Source organism: Podarcis tiliguerta, assembly GCF_965153285.1.
Source record: "Podarcis tiliguerta genome assembly, chromosome: 4".
Classification (NCBI taxonomy): Eukaryota; Metazoa; Chordata; class Lepidosauria; order Squamata; family Lacertidae; genus Podarcis; species Podarcis tiliguerta.
The window spans coordinates 15,405,662-15,427,745 of NC_139537.1; the positions used below are offsets into that span (position 1 = coordinate 15,405,662).

Genomic DNA, 22,084 nt, shown 5'->3' on the forward strand with positions numbered 1-22,084 from the left:
GAGGTCCGTGTACAACATGACTGTGGAAGTCACTGATGGCACAAATGTGGCAAGCACTCAGGTAAGGCATATCACGTCAGTTTCTGCTTTGTTTTGCAGGAATTGCAAATTATTTCAAGTGCATCATATAAAATAGTGCCGTTTAAGAATCTCAGACCATTTCACATATGTCAGTTTTAAGCTGTGCATCTTGTTCCTTTGAATTCTGTGGATTCCAACAATCTGTTCGTCACCTCCTGGGTTGATGTGCAGAGTAGAATAAAACTGTTACTCAAATTTTGCACTTCACCAAATTTTGCAATATAATTCTCAGTGCAAAAAGACTTAGCGAAATGTATTCAAAATGTGCATTTTAGAGTAAGGCGCTTTTGGAAATGCACACGCTGAGATGAAATCTGTTATTTAAATATGTAGTTTGTGATAAAACACATATTTAAACAGTACTTTTAGAAACAAAACCCACAGCTTAATTCAGAAGTGGATGAAACAGGCTATTGAATGAACAAGTGCAAAACTTATTGGACCAGAAACAGAAAATCTATCCATCCATTGTGAAGGTATTACTATTACTAACAATGAAGTGATTCAGCCATTTGCTCATTCAGTTGTACATTTATAAACCTGCCTTCCATCCAATATAGGGCAAAAATGTTTTATGGAGGTCTTCTTGATCTCTGGCGTGTTCCCTGCATCCTTAGCTATTCATTCACTGACTTTTTGTTTGCTCCTCAACCTTGCCTCCTGGTGGGTCCTCAGTTCTCGTGTTCTGGTCCAATTTCAGAAACACAAGGGAAAATGCAAGGCTGCTGGACCATGGACAGCTTCAAGTGAGCAACATACTTGAGCAAAAGTTGGGAACAGATTAAGGCCTCTTGTGCAACAAATTAAGTTGATGTGGGGAGGGGGGGAAATAACTCCTTTTGTTTGTCCATATGGCCATATGCCTGGATGAAACCCATCCCTAGGAAAGTATCAATGGCAGATCTCTTGATGACCCTTAAGCATCTCCCAGCCTGTAGCCTATTCCCTTTTTATGCTTTAAGACACCTGCACTTCCAATGATACTTGCCAAAAGAAAAACCCCAAAACATGATTCTGGGGGAAGTGGGTGGCTATAAGAAATCATCCAATATGTCAGTTCTCTTCTTTGTAATATATATATATATATATATATATATATATATATATATATATATATATATATATTACATCTCCTAAATTTCCCTCTTGTGTCACAGTTAGACTTGTCCACCAGACAGCTGAGCTCCAACCCATGGAATGAAACCATATTTCATCTTCATTCCATAATAGCACCTGCTCATCTTCAGGTTTTTTTTATTCTTGCCTTGGCAGCATGTCCGCTATGTAGTTGGAGGTGGTAAAAAGCATTGTAGAAACGCCAGAGCTTGTTTTATAATTATTATTATTATTCAGTAATGTGATCAGTGGTGTGGATCTGCTGAACAGCTTTAGTTCCAACACTGTTGCCCATCTATTACACGGTTGTTTTCCCCTTGCCTCCTAAAAACCATTATGACTTCCTTTTCTCCCTCCCCAGCTTCTCCGCATAGCCCATTACTACCTTAGTAAAGGGAATCAAATGACCGTGGCTTAAAATTCACACAGGGGTTATGTTACTTGTGTGTTAGCTTTGATGGCAGCTTACCAGAAAAACTCAGGATACTTTAGGAGGCACTAAGCCCTTCTCTATAAATTCAAGGAGAGGTCTGGGGGGAATGGTAGAAGTCAAGTGTGTGTGTGTGTGTGTGTGTGTGTGTGTGTATGAAGCAACTTGACTCCCCAAGCGACTACTTTGAAATATTATATTTGTGTTAATCAGTTGTCTTCAGCCATCACACTCTCTTTGTGGACAGATAGCCGCCACCAATGCTTTAATGCCAGAAAAGATCCATCTTAATGTGGATTTTGCTGGGACTTCAAGCTGAACGGTGGCAGTGGGGAAAACGTTGATTTACTTGATTTATTATCCGCATGTGAGTATGAAGGTACCTGTCAGATTGATTAACTTTAACAAAGATTGAGCCAGGAGGACCACGCCAGCAATGGGCTTTCTGAGTTTTTCTGAGCCCGATTCATCACAGCCTGAGGGCATGCAGTAATTTACGGAAGGCTGGGTTTGTGCGCGCGCCATTATTTTGCTTTATTTTTGTGTGTGTAATTGCCTCGGGATGTCTTGGCTTGTACCTTTTTTTTCCAGAAATGGTGGGAACGGGGCAGCTTCATCTCTTCTGCTGCTTGAACGTAACTCCGAGCTCGTGTGCATAAAGGGAAATCAAGAGCTTGCCGCACATCTGTGATAATCATTTGGTGTAAAGCCTGCATGTGGCACAATGCAGATTGCATTGATGTGTCCACACACTTCTTATGGGAATGTTTGGGGAAAGGATGGCAAATTCATGTTGCATATTAGTAGCGCTGTATTAATTTTAAAAAATGAAGCTTCATCATTGTGATAAGTGTATGTATGTGTTATGTCATGGATTTATATTTCTCCCTTCCATTAAATTGTCAGAGCACTTTGCAAAATTTCAAAACTCAGTCTCATCCAAGAGGTCTAAAAGGAACATCTTAATTAGTTGTTACAAATTTGTGGGAATGGGGAAGTGACTCCCAGACTTAGTTTATAGAAGGGGTGTTCACAAGCTGCAGTCAACAAATGTACAACCTGTGTACCTGACAGCTGAACAGTTATTCACGTATAAGAAATGGAGATAATCTGTGAACTTGTGTACAACCTGTGCAGATCAACAGTTGTACACACTTGTACCAGGTGTAAATAGTGCTTGTACATGTGTTCAGTGTAATGTGTGAAGAAGCCTAGAATCAAGAGGCAAAGCCGCTGCCCCCCCCCCCCCCGCTAGTCTAGCATTTTTGGTTGGGAATTGCTTTTCCATGCATGGTGCTCCCACCTTAGCCTAGGTCCTCAAAGCACAGGAGTTGGGCAGATCCACTCCCCACGTTTCCATTCTAGTAGCCCTTCAGAAGTTGGAGGGTGAACCACTTGAGTTTGAAGCCCCCTATATTCATGGAGATGATTCCTTCCCTGGACCTTTATGGGTTCTAAAATGTGAAGGAAGCCTCCACAGATTCATGATCCAGCTTGTCTAGTGAAAACCATATTGGAAGCAATATTAGATCAGTGGGTCTCTTACTCCCTCTTGTCATATCATCTTCCTCCAAAACTCCCTGTAGAACTCAGCTATTTAATAAGTATTAAGGCTGCAATCCTAACCCCACTTACCTGGGAGTACCCCCCTTGAATTCAATAGGATTTACATCTGAGTAGACATGATTCGGATTGGACTGCTATACCACCACAACGTTTTGCTTCAAAGGCCAATGTAATTGTTCTTGGCACATCACATTTTTTTTTTTATTCAGATGCATTTTTGGCCAAACCCAAAGGTATTTCTGATGGGCAACATTGGATCCCGCTTTGGAAGAGACTCGCCTACTCTGGGTTTTTAATTTGCTTTGATTTAGCTGTATTTCTTCGGGTCTTTTCAGCTGCCGATTCCCCACCCCCTGAGTAGAACATCTTTGCTAATGCTTTGAGTGTTGCTTTGCTAATTTATAAGCTCAGGGGCCTCAAAGAGCCTTTATTTGGAAGTGCTTTAACTGTGGGAAATCGGAAGTAAGCAGGGAAAAGGAAATCTTTTATACTTAGGCAACATCCCTTGACTGTAAATGAGGCCTCTTGGATCTAGTTCTCTCAAACATCCAGTGAGGTCATATACCTGTATCCTGACTATATCACTTGAGATTGGATGTGTGAATTGATATGAATGGAATTGCTCTTCCATGGGGGTAATGGGAGGAGAGAATAAATTCCCACACACATAGAAAACTAGTATGTCAGGGAGAGGGCAGAACTAGAATCCTTCTCTCTGACACCTAGTTTTCCCCAATTGTTCTTGCTCTACCAGGTGGTCTGATGAGAATGAAATGGCCCCTTCCACAGGTAGAATCTTCTAATTAAGACCCTGCCTGTTTGCTGATGGAAGGAGACATCTCGGTATTGAGACTGACCTCCAAGATTTCCATTTTTCTGTGTTCAGGAATTTTGTGTGTGCACAGGGGGTGCAGCTGCTCTTTGTGAAAAACAGGCCTTAACAGTGTGAGCAGAAATGGTCCAGTGGTTTAGTACTCACTCTGTCCACATTACAGATGTTGTGTGGTTTAATGGCCATCTTAGCAGCTTTGCTTACCAAGGATGTTTGAATTAGGAATAGCTGGAGGTAATGAATCTTAGAATCAGAAGATCCCAGGGGTCTGGGAGCATGACTGTCTGGCTGCAATTCTAAACCCGTTTTCTAGCAAGTAGGGATAAAAGGAGGTATTGATTTACATTCTTCCTTCATTCATTGCATGCAGCGCTGTTTCTGTTCCGCTGCAATTTAGCTTCCAACAAAAACTATGTTATTCCTCTCGCTGTCCGTTATGGAGAAACACTTTAATCATGTAAGTCTGCACCATTCATTTCAGATGAAAGGAAACACAATTCAGATCGGAAGAAAGAGCATCATTAATTCCGTATTGTCATCTATTGCTTGCAGTCTGCAAACAACAACTGTATTTGCTGGATTGATTTCTGTTACATTTGTGGGATATATCGGCTCCACCTTTTTGTGGGGCTGGGTTGCGATCAGGCCTCCTGGCCACTCCTCTCAGCGTGGGGGCGGGACGGCGTCCCACGTCACACTGGGGGAGATCCCGGCCACTTCGGGTGTGTGGCCTGGGCTGATTGAAACCATGGCACAACTCCTAACATTAACCTAAAATTCTGTGTCCTTGTGTCCTTATTCTCCTGGGGTAGCTGGGGAGGTCTTGACAAGCAAATAAGCGAACATTGGTGATTTCCACTCCAATTTCTGTTTTCATCAGAATTCTGTAACATCCCTACTAGCGAGCAAGTTCCTCCGAGCTTAGTGGGATTTATTTCGGAATAAGCATGCTTAGGTTTGCATGGCATCTTTGTAACCTTGAATCGTCTGTATGGAAGGTGGGTGCTGCAAGTTGCCACCCCCCTAGGAATAGCAGTAAGGAAAAGACTCTCTCCAGACTGGAGCACTTTGGCAGCAACAACCAGCACACGACTCCCTTCTCTCTTTCAGTGTTCGAAAAATGTGAGCTCAGAATAGAAAACTGGGCCATGTTGAACATTTCAGTCTCGTCATTTGGTGGGCATCTCAGTTGTCCTGGGCAGTCAGTTCTGCACAATGAAAGGATTATACAATAGATTTTTAAGCTGTGCCTTTCATTCTCTGATATTCAGGTATACCAAGCCTATTCTGAGTATCTTTTCTAACAAAATGGTAGAGCATCAACAATGCCAACTGAGAACCTACAAGCAAATGGACTGTTTGTCTCCTTCTGCACTGCTTGTCTGCTAACCCAGTTCGTTCTTTCACGGCTATTTGCCATTAAAATCCATGGGCCTAATGCAACTATTTTTGTTGCTATAATTCTTGCCCACTCTTCTTGGATGCATAGACCCAGTGTGGCTTCCAGATCTGTAAAACAAAACTAGTATTAATAAAACAATAAAACCATCATTTAAAAAATAAGTTGGCTTGCAACCCAGTGACATAATATCTGGCTACAATTTTAAACCACGTCTCCTTGGTAAAGTCCCTCCTCCCCCCAAAAAAAACCACCAGAGGAAGAGCAACTCCCCTTTTTACCAGGAACGCCAAAGAATTGATACTTTTGAATTATGGTGCTGGAGGAGACTCTTGAGAGTCCCATAGACTGCAAGAAGATCAAACCTCTCCATTCTGAAGGAAATCAGCCCTGAGTGCTCACTGGAAGGACAGATCCTGAAGCTGAGGCTCCAATACTTTGGCCACCTCATGAGAAGAGAAGACACCCTGGAAAAGACCCTGATGTTGGGAAAGAAGGAGGGCACAAGGAGAAGGGGACGACAGAGGACGAGATGGTTGGACAGTGTTCTCGAAGCTACAAACATGAGTCTGACCAAACTGCGGGAGGCAGTGGAAGACAGGAGTGCCTGGCATGCTCTGGTCCATGGGGTCACGAAGAGTTGGACATGACTAAACAACAACAAAAAGGAGAAATTGTTCCCTTCCTATAAGCAGGTCTTTTGTCGGAGGTTCAGGGGGTGAGAGGGAATACTCACTGTTGACAAGATAATTTGCCACACTGGAAAAACATGAGGTCTCCCCATTGTCCAAAGTTCTGAACAGCCTGATGCAGACTGAGGGGAAATGCTTTTGCATCTTATATGTACTGGGCTTGAGCCCACAATGGACCCTGAACCCAGGACCTGCAAATAAAAATTGGATAGGGTCAAAAGAGCCCATATACACACAGCCCTCGAAATTCTGCATTCATTGGCGCACAAAAGCACACCTCAAACAGTTGAGCCTGGCTCTGCTCTTCCTCTGAGAGACCTGCCCTCAAGAACTATGGATTTTATGCTGCCTTCTGTAACAGACACATTGCTCTTGTGAACCAAACCTCATGTTCTCCAGTGTGTGTTGATAAATGAGGCTGTACCAGAGTGACTAACCTTGCAGAAACTGAATTAAGGAGGAATTCTGCAACAAACTGAAACTTTCAGAGCCCATTGGCACTTGGCAGAACACAAGCGTTAACATTTCCCCGTGACATTTTTTTTTCTTTCTTTCTGAAAGCGTAAGCATACCAGGATGAACCTCTGTAAAATTCAAGCGCGTTGGAGCAGCTCCTGGTCTACTCGCCTTCTGCTCACTGTTTATCTTTCAGAGCTGCCCACACTAGCAGCACTGAATTAATTGTATATTAGTTTGATTTAGTTGTTGTTTGTCATGATCAAGAGAACTGCGCCCAATCTGTTTATGGGTCAGGGCCGAAATTTGAGTCGAGGAACAAGGAAAGCTCCCTGTTGCCACGAGCATGTCAATATTCAAGAGGCTTTTTCTGAGAGCAAAGGCAAGAGATGGGATGAATTACAGAGTCAGCTCAGAGCATAGAAATGAAATCAGAAGAAGAACCCCAAGATTTGTAGCTGGTCTGCAGGCAGGAAGAGGAAGGAATGAGGAATAGTGGACTGCAGTCAGTTTGGAAGAGGCAGAGGTATATAAGCAGGTGAGCTGAAGTTCTCAAAGGAGACTGTTTGGCATGAATTTGGGTATAGGCAACATGGCTTTCCAAGCTCCTTCTCTTCCTGGCAGAAAGCACAACTCTTCTGCTCTCTACTCTGATGCCTAATAGAAGTAGGAGACAAATGCTTTGCTGCATTCTAGGTAGGAAGGTGGAAGCAACACTTTCTCTCTGAGTAGGAAGAGGAATTGTGTGTGTGTGTGTGTGTGTGTGTGTGTCAGTCAAACAGCCTGTAGTCATGTTACTTGAGCATCATAATTACTTCTCTGGTTCCCAAATCCAGCTGATGCCTTGCTTGCATCCAGACATTGATGCAGTTTACTCTCTTACCTTTTCCGAACCATCCTCCAGGTGTGTTTCTGCATCCTGTTTCCTCCCTCCCTCCCTCTCTCTCTCTCTCTCTCTCTCTCTCTCTCTCTCACACACACACACACACACACACACACACACACAAACTTTTCTGTTTCCTTCAAAACCCTCAACAGTTCCTGGTGGAAGGAAAACATCTCCTAGCAGTTAGTCCACGTTGACTTATCATTCTGGGATATTAACAAGTAATCTCCCCCTAACAGATTGATGTGGACCAGTAGCCATAAGACCTCTGTCTGCATATCCATCCTCTCTTCCCTCTCATTCTGGCCTTTTCCACATTTGCCTATTGCGCCACTCTTACTAGGCACAAGTCTGCACTAAAAAGCTCAGTGTCTGAGTTGTTTGCTTGTTTTGCCCTAGAGCTTTCCCTGCAAAAGCCTTCTCTTTAGTGCTCAATTGGTGCAAACATTAATTTGGGCTTTCTGCAGATTGCTGTTTGCTCCGATTGAGCTATAGAGAGCGGATTTTTGCAGGGAAAGCTCTGGATTTAAAAAAAGGGTATTTTGGCACACAACTTTAAAATGTGAACCATGCCTGGAAAGAGCAAAGCAAAGGTAAGTATGGATAAGCCCTGCCCCCCCCCCCTTCTCACACACACATGCATAAATATACATTATGTGATATGTTTATATATTTTCTCATTTTTTTCCTAGTATTTTTCTCTGGTGGAGTAAAGCTTTTGGATAGCCCATTAAACAGTCGATTCTTGCAATATTTGGGCAACAAACGTTCTGAAGTGAGCACACGCTGGTTTTGTTTTTCCCTGTAGACTTGCAATTAATCTTCTGTGTGTGATTTAAAAAAAATCTCCCCAGCAGGACCAATTCCCCTGAACTAAAACAATATTCATGTGAAAATGGGAGCTTATGACATTTAAAATGTTAAGGCTTTTACATCAGGGCCAAGCTAGACGTGATGCTGTTTATGCAATTAGCAATTGTGTGAATGCCTTTTGAATTGGGGAGGGGGGGAATCCCTCATTTTCTCCAAATTCAAATAACAAGTGTGCAGGGGAGGGGAACAATCTGCATCAGGACTGTGCCGGCTTCTTATCCAGATTGGTTTCCTTGTACAGTGGTGCCCCGCAAGACGAATGCCTCGGAAGACGGAAAACTCGCAAGACGAAAGAGTTTTCCATTTTCTGAGGTGCTTCACAAGACAGATTTCCCTATGGGCTTGCTTCGCAAGACGAAACGTCTTGCGCCTTTTTTTTTTAAACCGCCAATGCATTCCTATGGGAAACCGTCAATACACATTGGTGCTTCGCAAGACGAAAAACTCGTAGAATGAAAAAACTCGCAGAACGAATTAATTTTGTCTTGCGGGGCACCACTGTATTTTCACTACTACTAAAAGGGATAATAAACGTTACAGTGGTACCTTGGTTGTCGAATGGCTTGGCTCCCGAACAAATCAGCTCCCGAACACCGGAAACCCAGAAGTGAGTGTTCCGATTTGCAAACATTTTTTGGAAGCCAAATGTCCGACGCGGCTTCCATGGCTTCCGACTCAGTGCAGGAAGCTCCTGCAGCCAATCGGAAGCCGTACCGTGGTTTTCAAACCGTTCCAGGAGTCAAATAGAAGGCATGCTGGGATAGATGGACCAATAAGATGGACTTTGTATAAGGTAGCTTCATACAACATGACTGTTTGAATTCCTGGTAATTATTTTTATTTATTTATTTATTTATTTATTCATTCATTCATTCATTCCCCGCCCATCTGCCTGAGTTTCCCCAGCCACTCTGGGCGGCTTCGAACAAAACATTAAAATACACTAAGCTATTAAACATTAAAAGCTTCCCTAATTAGGGCTGCCTTCAGATTTCTTCTAAAAGTTTGGTAGTTATTTTTCTCTTTGACATCTGGTGGGAGGGCGTTCCACAGGGCGGGTGCCACCACCGAGAAGGCCCTCTACCTGGTTCCCTGTAACTTGGCTTCTCGCAGCGAGGGAACCGCAGAAGGCCCTCGGTGCTGGACCTCAGTGTCCAGGCAGAACGATGGAGGTGCTCCTACATTGATGCTTTAGTTGAGATTCCTGCATTGCAGCGGGTTGGACTAGATTGTCCCTTCCAACTCTACTATTTCATGATTCTGTGATTGAGGTTGCCAGGTGACCTTGAGCCTAATCTGCTATAGAGGATTGTTGTAAGAATGCTGTGGGAACACACAGCTCAATGTAAGCTCCCCACCCACCCACAATCTCTTCCTTAAATGTGGCAAAGTAATAATTTTGATTCCTGTCCTCTGGGATGCATTGGTCCATCTCAGATACATCGCAGCTTTTAAAAATACATATAGGAGGTCTGTGCATGTATTCTCAGAATACTCATTAAATTAATTGGGACTTACTCAGGTTCGTGGGCATCGTGTATGGCAGCCACAATGTATGTTTATGCCGTGTTGGTGTCATTAGACATAAAGTCATGCATCATATGCATAGAAAGGGGCATTACTTTAGACCCAACAAACCAGAATTAGACCTTTCATTCTTAACTTTCCATATTATTATTGTGGCTGTTGTTGTTGCTGCTGTTGTTGTTTAGCAACCTAAGTTCCCAACAGTGTGCTCAGTTTTAATGATTTCTACCATTCCTTGTTTTCCTAAGGCCAACAGAGTATCCCAGTGAGTATCCCAAGCCATAGCATGCAAGGGATATTTGTAATCATTAGCAATTCGGATTTTACAGGGTATCCATTGTTTCTACTGCTGCCTCCATCTTCAGCAAATCTGGGTACCCCGTCTTCCCTCTTCTGTTCCCCCAGCCGTGTAAAGCTCACAGAAACGACTCCATCCCAAGCCTACCCTAAGCAACATGCAATATAGTCTTAACTTAGAGGGAATTTTATTGCAACTGCCTTCTAGACTGTTCCCAGGATAGGTCATTACAGGCAATTTTTTGGGAATTGTTTACGCACTTTCTGGTAAAGCATTCAGCAAACGTCTCACTAACGTCGCGGAAAGCTAATGTTTCATGTCTCTCCGAGGGCAACCTCTTTTCATAAAATACTATCATAATAGCTTATAAGTAAATCTTTTCCTCCATTAAAACGAGAAGTGTGGGTGTAAGTGACTGGGCTCAGACTGAAGCCTTGTAAACGCGTTCGAGTAGACATCCTCTCCACCCACCCCTCTACCCCCTACGCACACTTAAAAAGTGTGGGGGTGGTGAGTTGTTTTTCATTAGCTCCTTCTGCCCTTCGGATTTTTCCAGAGCTCACACTCTCCTCATCTTGACTGAACCTGTGTCAGGCAAAACAGCTGCTGAGTGCTTCCAGTAGCTTTATAATGGCTCACATTGTTGATGGAGGTAGTAATAAGATGGTGGCCACGCCGACCTCATCTACACAAGCAGCCGAACGAGGCAGGGGTGAAGTGGCAGGCAATTCATTCAGAAAAAAATCTTTACAGAAGTCAGCGATTCATCTGGTGGAGCATCGAATAAACTTTTTGCTGCAGCGGTGCTTTAGAATACGGTGGAAGAGAGGCATTTGAACCACGGTCTGTTCTCCCTTCACTACATTATACCCCGTGGTATAGCACATCCTTTGCAGGGTTTGATGCCTGGCATCTTCAGCTGAGTTGGAAGAGCCCCATCTGAAATCCTGGAGATCAGCATCTTCTCAGTATAGACGTTTATAACATGGTGCATGGCGTGAAGAATGTGGATGGAGAAAAGTTTTTTCTTCCTCTCTCGTAAGACCAGAACTTATAGATATCCAGTGAAGTTAGTTGTTGGAAGAGTCAGGGCAGATTTTTTAATAGTATTTATTCATGCGGTGCGTAGTTGAACTATGGAACTCGATCCCACAGGAAGCAGTGATGTCCACTAACTTAAGGTAAAGGTAAAGGGACCCCTGACCATTAGGTCCAGTCATGACCGACTCTGGGGTTGCGGCGCTCATCTCGCTTTACTGGCCAAGGGAGCCGGCTTACAGCTTCCGGGTCATGTGGCCGGCATGACTAACCCGCTTCTGGCAAACCAGAGCAGTGCCGGAAATGCCGTTTACCTTCCCACCGGAGCGGTACCTATTTATCTACTTGCACTTTGACGTGCTTTCGAACTGCTAGGTTGGCAGGAGCAGGGACCGAGCAACGGGAGCTCACCCCATCACGGGGATTTGAAGCGTTGACCTTCTGATCAGCAAGTCCTAGGCTCTGTGGCTTAACCCACAGCACCACCCATGTCCCTGTCCACTAACTTAGATGGCATTAAAATCCATGGAGGAAAAGGCTGTTGATGGCAACTAGCCATGATACCTGCGCCTTCACAGTTGGAGGCAGTAACACTTTCGAATAGCAGTTTATGGAAGCCACTGGACAGCAGAGTGTCCTTGTGCTCAGTTCCTGCTTGTCGGTTTCCCGCAGCCATCTGGTTAGCCACTGTGAGAGCAGGATGCTTGACGAGATGGGCCATTGGCCTGATCCAGCAAGCTCTTCTTATGTCTTGTTGGTCTGACTTGGTACAAGGCAAGCTAACACCTTCATGTGCTGCTTTGCAGCCAGGCAAGTAACCTCGGGCGCCAGACAACTTAAGTCTCATATACGGTTCCTTTCTCAGATATGAAACAAGTAGGGAATGAAGGGATGATTTCTTTACAGTGCAATCCTACACCTGTCGATTCCCTATTGAACTGAATGGGACTTAACCTTGGAACGGTCACATACATCTATTTTATGTGCTTTATTGTGGCCTGCCAAAGCTTCCCCACAGACTTATTGGAATGGTTAGTCTATAGGGATGGGGGAGAATCTTCTAGTTTAAAGGCAAACCTACCTATTTTGCACTTTCTGAAACCATGTGGTAACTGAAACGCAACCATCCTGTGAAATTCACACTCCTCCAGACTTTGCAAAGACACTGTGTCTTTTCTACTGCCTGGTGATGCATCCTAGAACTTTGCTTTATGAACCATGTATCCTGTACCTTGAGCTCATGATGAGACTGTGTTTCTTAAATAAAGCACTGGGGTTTCCTCAAGCCAAGAGTTCCAAGGACTGAGTCCAAATGATCAGCCAAGATCAGACTTGGTCTGAAGATTATTGTTTTCTGGGAGTGAAACAAACCACAATCCTAGTTTGGATGGAACTGTAAGCCGGATATTGCGGTTTGTTTCCTCCTAATAGGAGCGGGAGGGACGCGGGTGGCGCTGTGGGTAAAAGCCTCAGCACCTAGGGCTTGCTGATCAAAAGGTCGGCGGTTCGAATCCCCGCGACGGGGTGCGCTCCCATCGTTCGGTCCCAGCGCCTGCCAACCTAGCAGTTCGAAAGCACCCCCGGGTGCAAGTAGATAAATAGGGACCGCTTACTAGCGGGAAGGTAAACGGCGTTTCCGTGTGTGGCTCTGGCTCGCCAGAGCAGCGATGTCACGCTGGCCACGTGACCCGGAAGTGTCTTCGGACAGCGCTGGCCCCCGGCCTCTTTGAGTGAGATGGGCGCACAACCCTAGAGTCTGTCAAGACTGGCCCGTACGGGCAGGGGTACCTTTACCTTTACCTTAATAGGAGCGGGGAGGAGTGAAGCAGGTGCAATTTGCTTGTGTGCAAGTAAGCGTAGTCTATCATCATTATATGTTTGAAAACAGCCAATGTGGCAGGTATCCGTGTATAATTTGCTGCTTCTCCAACACGAAACCCCAATTTTCCTCTTTTTATACTGCAGGTTCTCATCAAAGTATTGGACAACAACGATAACGGTCCAGAATTTTCCCACCCGAGTTACGACGTCACGATTTCTGAGGACATCCTCCCTGACACTGAGATCCTGCAAGTCGAAGCCATAGACAGAGATGAGAAGCACAAGCTCAGCTACATCATTCATAGCAGTATTGACTCAGTCAGTGTAAGGAAGTTCAGGATGGATCCCAACACAGGAGTTCTGTACACCGCTGAGCGCTTAGACCACGAAGCCCAAGATAAGCACATCCTAAACGTAATGGTAAGAACTGAATATTAAATGTGTGCTCAGGCGCAATCAGTGCCTATTAATAGGTGTATGCTATAGTCTACTGATAAGCACAGAGGCTTTAAAAATTGGCAAGGAAGCAGTAATTAATTTTCCTCCCTCCACTGGCATGCATTTATTTATTCGTTCCGTTCTTTCAGTGCTGAAGCTTTGTGAGGCTTACTATGAAAGCGTTTTTATCTCACAAAATGGTTTTGCCATCTTAAGGGAGAACACGGAAGGAACATTATAATCTCCCAATGCCCGGGCCTTTTATCAGAGGTGACTCTCTTAAAGAGTTTCTCAGGAGAAGTTTTTAAAGTTCTTTCAGAATCTATTAAACAAGGTGATTATCGCTCTCCTTGCCCGTGCCCTGTTATTGAAAGCAAAGTGCTCTGATTCATCTTGCATTTCTGTAGGATTTTCCCAAGGCAGAAGACACTGATTTATGCACCTAAATTGTGTGTGGGGGGGGGTGGTTCTGCTGTGAAGTGGATGCTGGATACAGTGGTACCTCAGGTTACAGACGCTTCAGGTTACAGACTCCACTAACCCAGAAATAGTACCTCAGGTTAAGAACTTTCCTTTAGGATGAGAACAGAAATTGTGTGGCGGCGGCAGCGGGAGGCCCCATTAGCTAAAGTAGTGCTTCAGGTTAAGAACAGTTTCAGGTTAAGAACAGACCTCCAGAACGAATTAAGTTCTTAACCCGAGGTACCACTGTATTATGGAGCAGAAATTATTATTGTTGTTTGTTGGCAGTGGGTTAGAACTTCCAAACTAACCTTGACTTTCATCTCACACCTTCTGAGAAATTTTACTAGTTTTTTCCAGGGATGACTGGATCTCACTCAGTTCTCCTTGTCATAGTATTTAGCGCGGAGATAGTCAACTTCACAGCCTGCAAATGTCCAGCTGCCTCTCTAGTCACGATCTATTGCACAATCACATCAGGATCTCTTTCCTGCCCTGTGATTTGCCTGCATGCTGGAGCATCTCAGGGACCTGTTTAGCTTGGTTGGGGGTGAGAACGTGTCCTTAAAACCGGAGCAGTTGATGCATGTGCCGTATCTGTACAAACTCTGGAACTAAAAAGCAGAAAAAAAGATGGATGGCTAGCACACTGGTTCTGCTCCAGAAGCAAAACCTAATAAACGGTGATAGCGAAGTATTTTCAACAAACCAGCTACTATTCAGGTATATAGCTTTACCCTCAAGGCCAGGATCTGTTACTACATATATTTTTTTTAATTATATTCATGATTTTCAGGTTTATACATTTCAATAATTTTACAGTGATTTTAACATTTCAAAACTTGACTTCCTTCCCCCTCTTTCTACGGTTCCTTAAATTGGTTTTTTATATCTTCTGCATATCCAAATTAACTTAATTTGTTCATCTGCTTTAAATATATACTCTTTCGAAACTGCAGGTTATTACAATAATCCTGCCAATGTTCTTATCTGTTTGCAATTTATCTGTAAATATTCAATAAACCATTTCCATTCTTTTATTTAAAAAGTTTAATTTTTTTTAAAAAAAATGTCCAGCAGTACCTTAGAAACCGACTAAGTTTGTTCTGGGTATAAGCTTTTGTGTGCATGCACACTTCTTCAGATATAAAAAGTTTGTTATCTTTGATTTCTTATTCTTCCGGTAAGTTTCACCATTTTTGCATATTCCATAAGTTTTTGCATCCATTCTTCCTTTGCTGGGACTTCTACCTTTTCCATTTGGGGGCAAGTAACATTCTTACCTCTGTAGTAGCATGCATGAATAAGTTTATGTACAGTTTAGGTAGTTCTGTCCCTATAATTCCCCAAAGAAACTTGTTACTACACATTGCAGTACCAAACTCCCTAGTTTAACTAGGCAATGTGTAAAGAAGTATTGAATTCATGACTTCTTCCCCAGATGTAACATTGACCGGGTTTTGTGGCCCTACCAGTTTGTCTCTGTGCTCCAGTGATTGTTGCTCCTTCTCCCCAGGTTCGTGACCAAGAGTTCCCCTATCGGCGGAATTTGGCAAGGGTAATTGTCAACGTGGAAGACTCCAACGATCACAGTCCGTACTTCTCCAGCCCTTTGTACGAAGCCTCTGTGTTTGAATCAGCTGCCATTGGATCTGCTGTTCTGCAGGTCACCGCCTTGGACAAAGACAAAGGCGAAAACGCAGAGCTGATCTACACAATTGAAGCAGGTTAGCAAGGGAGGTTTTTTGCACTGTGAGGTTGTATGTAATAAAATCACACAATGTAATGCAATTTTTTTGATAGAATTAAAGATTGCAGCAAGGCTGCCAAGGTTCCTTAGAAATCAATGAGGCCTTGTGTTTAACTTGTTTGCCTTTTTATGTCTTGCATTCAAGAGATGGCACCTTGCAGGGCCTTTTTATGCTTCTCAGAATTGCACCATTGTTGTTGTTGCTGCTCCTGTTGTACTTGCATTGCTAAACACACTTACTAAGGAATAAGCCCAATTGAGCCCAATAATTATCTATTATTTGTTGACTTAAAGCATCCCCATCACCAATACCCAACCAGAAAGGTTGCCAGAATAGCTTCCAGAGGTCAGTAAAAACAAGATGTTTACAGGATTATAATCTAGAGAGCTTGACATAGAATCCTAGAAACTTAGAGTTGGAAGGGACCTCAAGTGTCATCCAGTCCAACCCCCTTGCAATGCAGGAGTCTCAACTAAAGCATCCAAGACAGATGGCTATCCAACTTCTGCTTCAAAACCTCCAAGGAAGGAGAGCCCACCACTTCTTGTGGGAGCCTGTTCTACTGCTAAATAGCTCTTACTGTCAGAACGTTCTTCCAAATGTCCTTTATTTCAACTTGAAGCCATTGGTTTGAGTCCTGCCCTCCAGAGCAAGAGAAAACAAGCATGCTCCCTTCTCCATGTGACAGCACTTAAGTTATTTGAAGATGGTGACCATATATCCTCCCAGTCTCCTCTATTCCCGGCTAAACCTACCCAGCTCCTTCAAGTGGTCCTCATAAGGCTTATTTCCAGACCCTTGATCATCTTGGTTGCCCTCCTCTGCACACATTCCAGCTTGTCAACATCCTTCTTAAATTGTGGTACCCAGAACTGGACACAGTATTCCAGGTGTGGTTTGATCAAGGCAGAATAGAGTAGTACTATCACTTCCCTTGATCTGGACGCTATATTTCTGTTGATGCAGCCTAGAATAGCATTAGCTTCTTTTGCTGTTGCATCACACTGTTGACTCATGCTAAGCTTGTGGTCCACCAAGACCTCTAGATCCTTTTCACATGTACTGCTAGTAAGCCAGGTGTCCCCCCCCCATCCAATATTTGCGCATCTGGTTCTTTCTGCCTAAGTGCAGAACCTTACATTTGTTACTACTGAAATTCATTTTGTTAGCTTGCACCCAGTTCTTCAATCTGTTAAGGTCATTTTGAATCCCGATTCTTTCTTCTGCGGTATTAGCTACCCCTCCCAGGTTGGTGTCATCTGCAAATTTGATGAGCATCCCCGCAATTCCTTCATCCAAGTCATTTATAAATACAATAAACAACAACAGGCCCAGGACAGAACCCTGCAGCACCCCACTTGCCACTTTCCCCCCAGGGTAATGAGGAACCATTAATGAGTACTCTTTGGGTTCGATCAGTCAACATAAAAGGAAAGAAGATGTATGGGTGGAAGAGGAAAGCAAGCAAACTCAGGCACCAATTCTTAATCTTAAAAACTTCTTAGGTTGACCAGCTGGCATGGAAACAACTCAAAAAGAGAAGGAACTGAAGCGAGCTGAACTTTCAGCAAAGCTGACTGAGTAGCCATTCTCTCTCCTCTGCTTCTCCTTCTCTCTCCCCCTCGGTTTCAGCATGATAGATAAATGCTTTCATTTGGTTGTAGAAGATGGCTGCAGAATCACTCCAAGCTTGATGCATTTCAACCTTGGCAGTCCAGTTCACTTTATCCTGCAGCAATTTTCCTGTCTAGTTGAGGCCATTGCTTCCATTACTTTCCTGTGGTCATTGTTCTTTTGCCTCCTGCCCCACCGTTTATTTCAAGGAGCCCAACTGGCAGCCTCTCACTCTTTTCCAGTAATGGAAACTTGCTTCTGTCAACCATTGCCAGCTACTTCTGGACTTACATTCCTCTGCCTGCATTTTAGAACAGTGGCCAAGGACTCTTTCAGCTTGCATAGATATACATCTGGCAACCTGAGTACAATAAACAAACATTGGGTCAGTCTTTTGAGCCTGCCCTCCCTGCCCTCAGGCCTACCCACTTAACCTCAACCATGTGCACAGAGTTCTGTGGAGCCTTTATCCAGTGGCTTGCTACGTACAGGCCTGTGCTCACAAATGCACAATCTGGGATGGATCATGCATTAGCAGATTTACATTCCTACTCATGCACAATTACAGCACACATGCAAAGGGCAGGATGTGGACTGAGCATGTTCCGCTTGTCCCCCTGCACATTTACCTAATTTGCCAATGTTTGGATAACTCTAGCGTGATAACAGAAGGGATAGATTCCTGCAACCAGGACCACGTTAGACTAGGTCATGGGTAGGCAAACTAAAGCCCGGGGGTCAGATCCGGCCCAATCGCCTTCTCAATCCGGCCCACAGACGGTCTGGGAATCAGTGTGTTTTTACATGAGTAGAATGTGTGCTTTTATTTAAAATGCATCTCTGGGTTATTTGTGGGGCATAGGAATTCGTTCATCCCCCCAAAAAAAATTAGTTCACCCCCCCCCCCCAAGATCTGAGGGACAGTGGACCGGCCCCCTGCTGAAAAAGCTTGCTGACCCCTGGACTAGGTCTCTTCCTGCATTGTATTTGCTTTCGGTTCTGTCAATCACAATTCCAATTCACCTATGTGTGCCCTCCCCCTGGAATTGCAGGCTTGATCACCCTTACCAATCAACACTGATTTATTTTATTTTATTTATGATTTTCAATTTTATACAGTACTGAATTTGTGCATTCCAATATACACACCTCCCCACTCAGTCTATAGCAGCGGTTCTCAACCTGTGGGTCCCCAGATGTTGTTGGACTACAACTCCCATCATCCCTGACCACTGGTCATGCTGGCTAGGAATGATGGGAGTTGTAGTCCAGCAATATCTGGGGACCCACAGGTTGAGAAACATTGGTCTATAGCATCATGAATCATTAAGATGGCATCATGAGGTTGTTGTCGTCTTAAGTACATGAGGTTGACAAGTTTAGCTTCTTTTAAAGGGAATTAGCAGAGGTAACTCATCAAGTTGACAGAGGACCCAGATCTTAAACCCTAATTGCTGCTAAACAGCTGCAAAGCAGCAGGGGACATGGCAAGTGGAAGAGGAGTGCGTGACCCAGTCAGCACTTTTCCTCTGCATCAGCTCCCTCCCTCAAGCCACTATTCCTTGGTGTTGTGGTAAAAATCCATTTGGACCACATTTGGGTAGAAAGGTGGGGAGCTGGGGTTGTGAGGCAGGGAGGGAGTCGCAGGTTTAAAACTCAGTCATCCCCTCCCCTTGTCCAACGCTTCTTCACTGCAAACAGTCTTGCTCCTGTTGCTTTGAGACTTAGATCTGATTCCAAGTGTCTACTTTGGTCCTATGGTGAATGGATAGAGTGATACAATGGTGTTAATATCAGCTGTGAAAAGTGTGTAATAAAATGGCTCCCATAATCATGGAGGAGGGAGGGATGAGGCAATGGCCTGGAAGTGTGGACAGTGTGAGGCTTCTACCCAGACCAATTATTCCAAAGCTTGAAACCCTTTGATGAGACTATCTCCCCACGAATGCCTCTGATTTCGATTTCATCCTCCCATGTTGCCAGCAAAGTTTCAAACCTCTGTTTCAGCTGCAAATTCCCACCGTTTCGTTATCCCCAGATGTTCCTCGACGCAGCGTAATAGAACTTTCTGAGGCTGTCGTTCCTCTGACCCATGAAAGGATGTGCAGGGAGGATGCTAATTTTAACTGATGGGTTCAGCTTATATGCATGGTTCCTTACTTCTCAGGGAATTCAGCTCATGTGAGCACAGCACTCAGTAAAAGAAACCAATACGCACACACTTTAACAAAATCTGAATCCAGGTGAGAGGTGATGAGCACAGAAAGGTATAGACGTGTTCATATATTTCCATCCCAGAAACTATACAGGTGGTAGAGACACATACAGGCCCATTGATTGGTTGAATCATGTATTACCTCTGTCACCTATTAACTCATCCTTTTTGTCACTCTGTGGACCAGGAGTTCCAAAATTGTGGTCCATGGACAACCAGTGGTCTGCATGCTTCATTTAGGTGGTCTGCAGCCTGTCTGGATTTGTGGTCGTGTGTAATACAAATAAAATACAATTTATAAGAAATGAAGGAAGCTGTACAATACAATTAAAAACCATACAGCATCTGGCACAAAGCTACAGCAAGACAAACAACCATTAAGCAACAACCTACAAGATCCTCAGCTACTTTCAGGTGGCCAAAAGGGAAGAAAGGTTGGGAACCACTGCTGTAGATGGAACGTAACACAGAGGGCAAAAATATTGCAAGCGGCAGGAGTGTCTTGCTGAAAATGGGAGCCTTGTGTTGAAATGTCCTTTTGCAACATGGAGTTGAACTTGTCTGATGGTGTCCAAAAACTACACATGATGGAAATCATCCCAGGAAGGGTAGGGATATTCAGCAAGCTCCACCACTCTCCTTCCCTGTGTTGCCTTTGCCCTATCAATTTATTCCTATTTTATTTCCACAATTCATTTTGCACTCTAACAGCATAGTCTCTAAGCTGTGTACAGTAAGGTTAAAAAGATACAGTAAAGGTGAACTCAAAGAAAACTAAACCAAGGGCCTTGGCTCATCGGTAAACCACCTTCTTTGCAGGCAGAAAGTTCCATGTTCAATCCCCAGCATCTCAGGTTAGGACTGGGTTAGATCCTTGTCTGAAACCCTAGACAGCTGCTGTCAGTCAGTGTAGACAATACTGAAGTAAATGGGCCAGTGGTCTGTCTCGGTAGAATGCAGCTCTCTGTGTTCCAAGGCATAGGATAAGCTTGACAACACATTACGCAGGCGAGGACAAATTGAATGCAGGGTGTTTCTGTTGATTCCACCACTAGCTCCATGTTCCTTGGAACAGGTCATTTCGGTCCTCATTGTACGCTTTTGACAAGAGTCTCTTGATCCTATCTCATTATTGTATTTTGTATGTGGCAAACCCTGACCTACTAAGGAGCCCGTTTACGTCTTCACTGAACAATGATTCTTTTTGATTTCTCCCTATCCACTAAGATCAATAAACAAACCTTGCTGTCATTAGCTTCCTTTTATCTATTCGATGAGCTATTATTTTGTGTGTGTTTCTATATATATATATATATATATATATATATATATATGCTGTTCTCATGCTTCGCCTTCAGTCATATTGAAGCATTCAACCAGTAATATTAAATTGCTCAAAATCCTCATTATTTCAGGCCGTGAACTGTTGCTCACGCATTGAACAATTTGGCTTCTTCGTCTTTTATCTCTATTTTGTGCCAGATCTTAAACCCTTCTTCTTTGAAGTCCAGGAGCTTTCAGTAAAATGCATTTTCTAGTAAACATGTATGAAATCACAGCCTTGTTAGTGTAATCCTATGCATATTGATTTAGAAGTAAGCCCCACTGCATTTGGTAGGACTAACTCTGGGGCGAGCGAGTTTAGGATAAGGCTGCAATCCTATACGCACTCACCTGGAAGTAAATCCTGTTGAATTTAGTGGGGCTTACGTCTGAATAGACATGGGTAGGATTACTGTGCAAATCGCATAATGCGGGCAAGCAAAGTCCACAGATCAGCTGCAGTCGGTCACATAGATCCTAGCAGGTGGTACTGTATCAATACTGCAGCCCAGTTAATGATTTGCAGGTGGCTTTGCCTATCTAGTGCCCTCCAGATATTTTGGACTGCAGTTCTCATCAGCCCCAGCCAGCACAGCTGTGCTGGCTTTGACTGATGGGAATTGTAGTCCAAAATGTCTAGAGGGCAGCAAGGTTGGCAATGGTTTGTTTACCCTTTTACAGCATCTCTGCACTATAGACTTAAACTACTGTGATCTTTTCAAAAAGCGGTGGGAAGTGTAATCACACATTTATTTACTTATTTATGTAAAAGCATTTCATATATACATTTAAAAACCTCTATGCGGTGCGCACTATGTACTATATAAAAGTGACATCCATGGAAACAAAAATATAAACTCAAACCATGTATAATCAAATGAAAATGGAGATTTGGGGGATTCATATACATAAATCGGGGTCCACTTTTGTGGGTCAGGAAAAGCCTGAGAAAAAAGATAAGTCTTTCCAAGACACCCGAAGCAACTGATGGTTGCTGCTTCACATATGGATGAGGAAAGGGCACCATTCCACATTTTGTTGGTGATACAGGGGTTTCGGAGAGAATGATCAGCACAGCCTTGAAATGTCAGTTTCCTGCAACTCCTTGGGGAATGCAATAGAGTTTTATTTGATCTTTTTTCCCCAAAAAATTTTTTATTCCTTTTATAACACAGATAAAAAACACAGACAGGAAAGACAAACAATACGAACAAATTCTTGTCATATCCTTATTTTTCTAAACATTAAGTTGCCTTCCCCAAGTCC

General features: G+C 43.6%; 1 protein-coding gene across 1 annotated transcript in view; it reads left to right on the forward strand.

The window, feature by feature from the left end:
* The window catches only part of FAT3 (FAT atypical cadherin 3), a 462,771-nt gene that overhangs the window by 345,921 nt on the left and 94,766 nt on the right, over positions 1 to 22,084 (forward strand). Inside the window, exons 9-11 of the mRNA XM_083439019.1 lie at positions 4 to 61; positions 13,160 to 13,435; positions 15,432 to 15,642. Of these exons, the coding sequence (XP_083295145.1) occupies positions 4 to 61; positions 13,160 to 13,435; positions 15,432 to 15,642 (545 nt within the window). The remainder of the gene's footprint in view (positions 1 to 3; positions 62 to 13,159; positions 13,436 to 15,431; positions 15,643 to 22,084) is intronic.